We start from the raw sequence: 9922 nt of genomic DNA on the forward strand, positions 1-9922 counted from the left end.
CCTTCCTGCCCAAGGTTTTCATTATTGTTTTTATGTTTTTGTACCCATGCCCTAGGCGCCCCGTGGCGCAGAGTGGTAAGCTGCAGTACTGCAGTCCAAGCTCTGCTCACAACCTGAGTTCGAACCCAACAGGAGTCAGTTTCAGGTAGCCGGCTCAAGGTTGACTCAGCCTTCCATCATTCCGAGGTTGGTAAAATGAGTACCCAGCTTGCTGGGGGTAAAGGGAAGATGACTGGGGAAGGCACTGGCAAACCACCCCGTAAACCAAGTCTGCCTAGGAAACGTCGGGATGTGATGTCACCCCATGAGTCAGGAATGACCTGGTGCTTGCACAGGGGACCTTTATCTTTTGTTAGCTACCTTGGTGGCCCTTGTGAGGGCAGAAAGACAGGATTTAAATTTTGTAAAATAAATAAACATTGCATGGAAGAGAAGGAAGTAGGTCTTTACCCACAGAGCCTCACCTCACATGGAAGCACAAACCAGTAGAAGACAGTTTGTTTTCTTATATTTATTTAAATTACAAAACAAGCTTTTAAGAAAGGAATCTGAGGCAGTGATGAAAAGTGAAAAAAGCTATTCTGGTTCCTCCTCAGCCGCCGGGGCTCCCTCTTCAACCTTGTGCTTCTCCAGCTTTGCTATCAGCTCTAGAAAGTAAGGAGACAAAACAGAGGTAAAGCTGCATGCATCATAACAGCCATTTAGAAAAAAAGTAATATATAAGAACTTCTCTCATTTGTAGAAGGTCCTTATGGGCAGAGTCCTCACTCAGAGGATGAGACAGAATAATTAGAGACCCTGCAAGTCAGAGAGCACAACACTTAAGTGGGCCTCATGTGACCCGCGGTTCTCTTCTGGCTCTGCAGGCATTAATTAGGTTTCTCTTTATTCATAACAATGTTATTTCTGCTTGAAGAGCAAAAACACATTTAAAAGTTGTATGGGTGGAAGGCATGGAAAGATCCTTCAGTTGGCCACCACTCTGAGGGAAAGGCATCCTGTTGGGAAAAAATAAGGAGTTTGGAAACCTCTTCTGGAGGTTGACGTTCCTGTTAAGAGGAACGGAAATCTGCAAAACCTTCTGGGGCACAAAGTTCTTCTAAGACACACACACATGAACATACATGAAGCTGCCTTATACCAAATCAGACCCTTGGTCCATCAAAGTCAGTATTGTCTACTCAGACCGGCAGCAACTCTCCAGGGTCTCAGGCTGAGGTCTTTCCCATCACACCAAGACATGGTGTAGGGATTATAAAATCTGGCTGGAGGTGAAAAGTCCCCTTTGAAAGGAACAATAAGGCAGTAGAACAGAGAGGGTCAACTGGTGTGCATGCTGCTTCGCAGGCCCCCGCTTGTCACTTTCTATTAAGGTTTAGATTAGAAGCAATAATAGTAGAACTAATCCACAACAGCTACCTATTTTTTCTCCAATGTTATTGTCTTATATTTTTGAAAGCTCATTAGCCATCCAAGCAGAGAACTTGTACAAGACAGAGATGCTATACCTCAGCTGAGTACAAGATGCACCCGCCCACCCACCCACTGCAGGCCCAAGTACCTTTGGCTGGGTTGAAGACACCATTGGTTTGCTTGTCACATACATAACACCTCTGGGATGTGCGATAATGTTGCAAGGCACAGCTCTCACAAAAGTAGTGTTTACACCTGAAAAGAGCAGAAAGACAAGCAGCTTCTTCAGATCTCTAGCAGAGAGTGAAAAGGGCAGCTACAAGCTGTCACACATTCAGACCATCATACTATTGGCCTGATTTGAGGAGCAGGGGCAGGGTGCTAATTTTCAGGATTCTGAACTCGATTCTCAATACCAAATTCTATTATTTTTCTGCACATAGAAAAATCCTGCAACCACATGAGAACATATGTAGGGCCTTATATTGAACTGGACCACTGGTCTATCTGGGTTGGTACTGTCTATACTGGCTGGCAGCTACTCTTTATGGTCTCAGGCAGAGAAGGGCCTTTCCCAACACCTGCAACCTGAAGCACTTTACATAGTGACGTAAGGGACGTAAGACGATCTTTTTCATGCAACACAAGTGCTCTACAACTGAGACATGACTCCTCCCTAAACATACGCATTGTAGAGCAAAGCTTCTTAATCTGTGGGTCATTTTTTAAAATTTAAAATAAATTTATTTATGATTTATTATCAGTAAATGTTTGATTTGTATACTTATTTTATAAACTCAGGGTCGCATAAAAAATTTTCCGGCGAAAAGGGGTCATGAGCGGGAAAAGTTTAAGAAACCCTGTCATAGAGGACATCCAAGTCCCAAATGTATACCATAGTTGACACTTTCACAACCACTTCTATGCACACACACACACACAAAGTCCACATAGTTCATAAGTCCACATGGTTCATTTTTTAAAGCCCCAACATCTGGATGAAAGAAGTCCCCCGGCTGGCTTACTTGGTCACCACTGGATTCTTGAAGGAGCCTCTACAGATGAAACACTTGAAAGGCAGCTCCTCATCATCATCGCTCACTTCATAGTTTTCATCATCTAAACAAGAGAAGGGTTCGCTAATTACTGCTGCTACCCATAATGGGACATGACCTAATTGCGTCCCACTTGAGGGACAGAGAACTGCTCTTTGCCAGAAATAAATAACCATCACCATCTAGGCGTCTCTGAAAGCAATAGCACAACAGTACTAGGTTTAATGAACTAAAAACTACAGGCATTCTAAATTAATTATTCAACTAACCAAAAAAGCGAATAAAATTTAAAAATACTCTCTCGATCTTTTTGGGAAGTAACTAAGATATCAGGCAGGTGGGGACAATCCACATCAACCTATTGGGCTGCCTTGCATCTACAGTTGTATACACAAAATTGTATGCTTGCTGGGAACACATGAAGCTGCTCTTATTCTGTGATTCATTGGTCAGAGAATGAAACTATAGGTCTGTTGAGATCAGGACTGTCTGCTTTGACTGGCAGCAGCTCTCCAGGGTTGTAGGTAGAAACTTTTCACATCACCTATGACCTAATCCTTTTAATTTGAGATGCTGGGGACTGTACCTGGGACCTTCTGTATGCAAAGCAGATGCTCCGCCACTGACCCACTGCTCCAGCTCAAAGTGAGATGTAGTGCTTGGTGCACTGAATGCTTGATTTTCATGGAACAATGACTCCTTGGATGCAGAGGGGCCTGACCTGGGCAGCCAGAGAGGGCCTTAACATTCTTTCAGAAATATTGCAGGAATAGTCTCTGTTGATAGCTCTGGTGCTACTGCAGAACACCGTTGAACTGAGGAGAAGGGGCATCAATACTAAGGAAGTGGGACACAACAACTTCACAGGCAAACAAGTAATTGCCATGCACTGAAGATATACCTTCAGGTACGGCTAGCCTGATCTCATCACATCTCAGAAGCTAAACAGGGTCAGCCCTAGTTAGTACTTGGATGGGATACCACCAAGGAAGTCCAGGGTCTCTACGCAGAGGCAGGCAATGGCAAACCACCTCCGAATGTCTCTTGCCTTGAAAACCCTACGGGGTCTCCGTAAGTCGGCTGCGACATGATGGCACTTTCCACACACACAGGAGGTAAGGAGAGATTCAGTTGTAAGAGACATCGATAGTTTGTGATGAGCAGGCTATCTGCACTGGTGACCTGCCTCCTGGGGCAAAGGTACTGAACATCTTAAAACACTATGTAAGACAGTACAGGGGAAGATATATGCAATCATGGTAACATAATAGATATGAATAGCCTTGAGAAGTCCTGGGAGCCAAACTGAGATGGCTAGAGTAGTACTGTCAGAAATCAGGTTCTAGACAAAGTTTTGAAATCTCAGTATGTTGACATTCTATGTTATGATTCAATATGTTATGATTCTATTATTCTATTCCTGCATATTGCAGGGGGTTGGACTAGATGACCTGGTGGTCCCTTCCAACTCTATGACAAGCCTGTGGTGGCTGCAAGAAAAAAATCTGATAGGCGCCCAACCGAAGGGCTGTGGAGGAAAGCCAAGAAATGCTAAGGGGCATCGGCTCAAGAAGACCCACCCTTTAGGAATGACAGTCAAAACATCTACATCCTAAAAATGGAGGAAACGTCAAGAATGTGGCTGTAACTAATGAGAACCAATCTAAAAGTATTAAAGCATCACACAAGAAGTATCACATGAAAAGACATTTAAATATATAGGTGTCTGACAATGACAAAGCAGCCCTTTTAGCTGATGTTGGCATGTCCTGTAAGCTTTACCAGTGTTGCAATTACAGCCAAACGAATCATCAATGTTAATCCTGTCCTCTTACAGCATTCACAGTTCCTCTAAGTTTTTGATCATGTACAAATCTGATAAGCGCATTCCTACTCTCTCATTCCATTTGAGTAAGATGCGATCTGGCATCAGAATTGCCGCAAGCAGGAGAAAAGGGATTGCTCGTACCATTAACTCCGTAGCGTCCTTCATCCAGCTCCCGTTCGATTTGCCAGCCATGCTTATAATCTGACCTGTCGTGGAGAAATTTACAGCTGTCTATAAGAAAAGCAAAAGGGATAAAAGTGTGAGTGTTTGCCCTCAGCCCATGACCATTCTCTTCCTGCTGCTAACAAATTTGCAGAGATACGCCTCTCTGCTCAGGCATTCTCCTGTTAAGAGTGTAGCACGGGGTAGATCTGGGGTCAGGAAAGCAGATTAAAAGACATTCACCTCCAAAGCCACAAAACCCGGTTTCTTTGTAATCTTTACAGATGTCAGGCTGGTAGTCCCACCGCACTGTGGCCCTGAGATGCTCTGGGGCTCGTATGGGTCCTTTTCTGAAAGAAGGAACAGAAAACAGAGGTGAGTTTGCAAGACAAAGGGGGGGGCAGAAGGCCTGAGGAAGGAGCAGCAAGGATGAGGAAGAATAAGGGCAGGTGGTATCAAGGCAAAAGGAAGGCTGCAGCCATCCAGGGGCGCTTTGTTCTCCAAATCTTAAAAAGGTAAAAGTCCCCTGTGCAAGCACTGGGTCATTCCTGACCTATGGGGTGATGTCACATCCCGACGTTTCCTAGGCAGACTTTGTTTATGGGGTGGTTTGCCAGTGCCTTCCCCCAGTCACCTTCCCTTTACCCCCAGCAAGCTGGGTACTAATTTTACCGACCTTGGAAGGATGGAAGGCTGAGTCAACCTTGAGCCGGCTACCTGAAACCGACTTCTATTGGGATCAAACTCAGGTCGTGAGCAGAGCTTAGACTGCGGTACTGCAGCTTACCACTCTGCGCCATGGGGCTCATATCTTACTACTACAATAAAATGTTGAAAAACTGGTAGAGTGATAAGTGACTATATAAGTGTTCTTTAAAAAAAATGTGGAACTGCCATAAAAGCTGTTTTCTCATCATGGTATCTACTGGCAGTCAATCCCAAGATACCTATAAATAAAAGCTACGCTTCCTAGTTTGGTTTCTTACTTATTTACCTAGGTTCAGATCCCTGTGCTGTCTAACCTACTTCACAGGATAGTTACGAGGATAAAAAAGGGAGGGGGAAAACCATGCCCTGAGCTCCTTGGAGGAAGGGTGACATCCAAAACAACCATCTATCAAAAAGCAGTTCTGCAACTACTTCCCAGAAGCCCATTCCTATATAATCCAAAATGCATCAGCACCTGACAAGACATGGAATAAAAAATGACTTTTTAGCAACACTGCAGGCCACTTTGATACAGAATTGAACACATGAAGCTGCCTTTTACTGAATCAGACCCTCGGTCCATCCAAGTCAGTAATGTCTACTCAGACCGGCAGTGGCTCTCCAGAGTCTCAGGCAGGGGTCTTTCACATCACCTACTTGCCTGGTCCCTTTAACTGGAGATACTGGGGATTGAACCTGGGACCTTCTGAATACAAAACAGATGCTCTACCACTGAGCCACAGCCCCTCTAAGGACACCTGAAAGCATCCAATGTTTTGTAGGCAGAGGACCCAAGCGGCAGTGTTTCCTGAGGCATGAGCACACAAACAGAGCTACCACCACACTTGGTGACAAGGCAATTGCATATGCTATTTTTCCTGGGAAAACCACCAGGTTTTCCTGCCTTACCTTACCATGCCTGAGGAGGCATTCCCCATCGACGTATCTTTTGGCTTCACATACTTTTGGTAATTATTGATTCCGCGGTAAATCTTATCGTCTTCCTTTCCTCGGAGCTCCTAAAACAGAGCAAGAGAGGAAAGAACTCAATTGTCAGCAATGCAGCTTGGCTTTTGATGCAGCTCTTATGATAATCCCGGACACAGAATCACTGTGAAGCGGCCCCTAACAATGGCAGAGAATGAAGTTGTGTTTTTTTTAATGTAGGGAATTTATAGCCTGCCTTTAAGAATATAAGAGATACTACGCTGGATCAGACCAGTAGCCCATCCAGCTTAATGCAGTGGTCAACCAGTTGCCCTTGAGGGCCAACAAAACAGGGTATAGAGGCTAAGGTCTCCTTTTTTCTCCCAGCACAGGTAATTATACGTTTGCTGCCTCCGAATTTGAAGGTTCCCTTTAGTTACTGTGGCTAGTAGCCAATGATGGACATCTCCTGCATGAATCTGCCTAATCCCCTTTTAAAGCCATCTAAGCACACGTCCACTGGCAGTGACTCCTATGATTTAATCAGTCAGTGAATAAAGAAATAACCCTTTTTGACCATCCTGAATCTACTGGTCATCAACTTTCTATTTTTTTTAAATAGGTGGCTTACAAGAACAGTGAGTAAAAAATCGTCAACATGTACACTAAAAACACTGCCCTCAATTAAGTGACCACAAATATTAGCAGAACACAGCAATCGCCTCAGGGAAGTGAAGTATCATTGGCTTTCAAAGGCCCTCCGGGATAAGCAGGTCTTTAAACGATGCCTGAAGGAGTTATGGAATGGAACACAGAACTGAGACCAGAGAGACAGCAAAGAGTTCAGCCATGAGCCTCAAGAATAGTCAAAACAAGGCTGCACTACAAAGAAGAAAGGCAATCAGTGAAAGGGATATAGAGAAGCTGGGTGTGAAAGAAGTGGTTAGAAAGACCAAAACCTAACGGAAGAATTCAGGAGAGACACGTATGAGAGGGGCAAAAGGGAAACACTGAAGAACTTGCCATAAGGGAAGAAATGGACATGGCCACATTGTTTGTTCAGAAAATTTATATGCTACCTCTCCAGAGACCGACTTACCTCCTGGATTTGCTGACTACGTTCAAAGATGGCTTGAGCATCTTTCTCCTTCTCTGTGTCCAGTTCATAAATGGCTGTTGCCCCCATGTCCTCTGGACCCACTGGTTTCTGAAATGCATAAAGTGCACTGGTAGGTTAGAAAAAGGGACAGTGAGTACTATTAAGCAGGCAGCATGCAAGAATTGGAATCACTGGTCCAAAGCATATCAATTAACCCAAACAACTGCGTTCCCTCTAAAGCACTCATACTGCAGATCTTGTAGACTTGTATGCGACTCCCACTCCTTCAGATTTGGTCTCATCCTCGCTGCTGCTTGACCCATAGGAGGTCTTGTCCTTTACAATTCTCTTGGTCTGAAAGACAGGGGAAATCAAAGGAAGGAATGTCAGACCACTTTGCACGTTCATGTCCCAAGGCCGTACAATGTTCAGTGAAAAAACGAGATTCCGCTTCAGTTCCCTAACTGCAAAAACAGAAATAGTCATGATGTGAATAACAGGGGTGCTATGTACTTTTCAAATTAAAGCCCTTAATGAAAACAGTAAAAAATATGTTTAACATAAACTTCCTCAGGGCAAGGCTGGAGAAATCCCAAGCACCTAAAAACCAAATGCTAAGGGGTTTTCCAGTCTGCAATTTTGTCATCCCTGTACCTACTCTTTTAAGACCCCAGTAACATTAAGGGATTTGGAACACCTTAAAAATCTAATCTCCTGCCTCAAAGACATCCCATCTACCCCATTTGTGTTTTGTGCATCACCTTCTGAATCATTGGATTTGAAACTTCTTTGCGCCTCTCCTTCCTGACCACAGTGCTGCCTTCATCACCGCTATTATCTGTTGAGTAGAGGAGAAACAACCATTGTCAAAGCTGGCACATACAAAAAGGGACAGAACACTGGCATGTTGTTACTCTCCATTTGGCTAACAAACCCACCCTCCCAGCTAATTCTTGCATTAAAAAGGCAAGTTGCGTTATTCAGGAAGCCACACTTTATTTCTGCACTCTTCCCACAGAAGAGAACGTTCCTCTCAAGAAGAGTCATTTTTAGTGAAGACCCGTCAGAACGTCCTAGTGCTTCTCTACCCTGCTTTTTAATGTAATGCGTCCTCCTCACAAAGGGATCCCGGCAGACAGACAGTCCCTATTTGGGAAGTCATCATACAAACCAAAAGCACTAGAATTAAGGTATATAATTTAAAAACAAACCAAAACAAGCCACAGTCCTGCATGCAAGATGCTTCTGGGAAACCCAGAGACGGGGCATGAAGTCAGCAGCCCTCCCTTATTGCTTGACCCCACACCAGCTGGTATTCACAGATTACAGCCTTCTTTTTCAGAGGCAGCCTTCTAGATGTCACGGCTAATCCTCAGGACAGAATTTGAACGCAGAACCCAAGATGACAAATTCATGCCAACGACTCAGTTGCTGTAAATCACCTAGTCCTGGCCAGGCCTCACCGTTATGCCAGCAACCCCCCCCCCAAAAAAAAAACCTTTGACCGTGGACCAGCCCGTTTCCATGGAGACAGCGAGGCACCTCCAGCCGCGAGCTCCAGCCTCGCGCGCCCACCCGGATGCCCCAAGGGGCGGCGACGGCAGATTAGCCGTTGCCCGAGCCCCTCACTCACCAGACCCCGGGTCGCTTCCTGGCCTCTTGCGCTGACCCCTCCCAGGCGCGGGGCGACGTTTCTTGAACAAGAAACTGCAAACGGGCTGAGCGTCCCCCATCTGGGTCAACTTTGCGGAAAGGGAGACGCTGCCGCTCTTTCCGGGCGCCGCAAAGGAGGCGGCTTGACCATAGACGCGGAAAGGGTAGAGCGGCGGCCGACAATGCCTGACTTCCGGTTTGGTTCGAGGACGGCCCCTTTACACTGGGATGTCTATGTAGAGCGGGCGATAGGTGCGCGCGCACCTTTATGGGTCTAGAGCCGAGAGTCCAGCAGTAGTTTAAAGACAAGCGCAGTTTTTTCACAGTGGGTCGCCGTGTTAGTCTGTCTGAGTCCAGAGCAAGAGTCCAGTAGCACCATAAAGACTAACAAAACTGCGCTTGTAGTAGAAAAGGGCAAGAGTCCAGTAGCACCTTAAAGACTAACAAAAATATTTTCTCAGTGGGTAGCCGTGTTAAGTCTGTCTGCAGTAGTAGAAAAGGGCAAGAGTCCAGTAGCACCTTAAAGACTAACAAAAATATTTTCTGGTAGGGTAGGAGCTTTCGTGAGCCACAGCTCACTTCTTCAGATGAAGAAGATTCTAGCTGTATCTAGCTGTTGTTGCGGGAGCTGGCGGATTGTGCCAACGTCCAGGAACGACCACCAGAACCACTAGAGCTTATAGAAATGCATTTGTTTATTTACAGTTCTAAATACACACTCTATCCACCATAATCTCCCGACACAGACTCATGGAGTCTTAACACTTATATACATAATGCCACCACCAGGCATCAATTAGTAGTTCAGGCTGAGTCACCCTACAGGTGCAACACATCACCTCAGCCTCTGGCCTCAACTGGTTCTGGCCAGTGTAATCAGGCCTCCTAGGGGCTTTCCAGGCCATGACATCAGCCCAGGTTGACAGTTAGATCCCCTACATCTAACTCTGCCTGCCACAGCTAATATGACAGCTTTGCATATTCCAACAGCTGTATCTGAAGAAGTGAGCTGTGGCTCACGAAAGCTCCTACCCTACCAGAAAATATTTTTGTTAGTCTTTAAGGTGCTACTGGACT

The 9922-nt window shown here is 45.3% G+C and overlaps 1 protein-coding gene across 1 annotated transcript; it reads right to left on the bottom strand.

Annotated features, from left to right (window-relative positions):
* Window positions 1–541: 541 nt before the first annotated feature.
* On the bottom strand, window positions 542–8955 carry RNF113A (ring finger protein 113A). The gene is made up of 10 exons (XM_056867379.1): window positions 8826–8955; window positions 7954–8030; window positions 7442–7546; window positions 7193–7300; window positions 6076–6185; window positions 4702–4808; window positions 4438–4527; window positions 2439–2532; window positions 1562–1668; window positions 542–647 (listed from the first exon to the last, which is right to left on the bottom strand). Exons 1-10 carry the CDS (start codon window positions 8923–8925, stop codon window positions 577–579), a joined length of 969 nt encoding a protein of 322 aa, XP_056723357.1. The 5' UTR covers window positions 8926–8955; the 3' UTR covers window positions 542–576.
* Between the last annotated feature and the right edge of the window lie 967 nt (window positions 8956–9922).

Source organism: Euleptes europaea, chromosome 1 (assembly GCF_029931775.1).
Source record: "Euleptes europaea isolate rEulEur1 chromosome 1, rEulEur1.hap1, whole genome shotgun sequence".
In the NCBI taxonomy this organism is placed as follows: Eukaryota; Metazoa; Chordata; class Lepidosauria; order Squamata; family Sphaerodactylidae; genus Euleptes; species Euleptes europaea.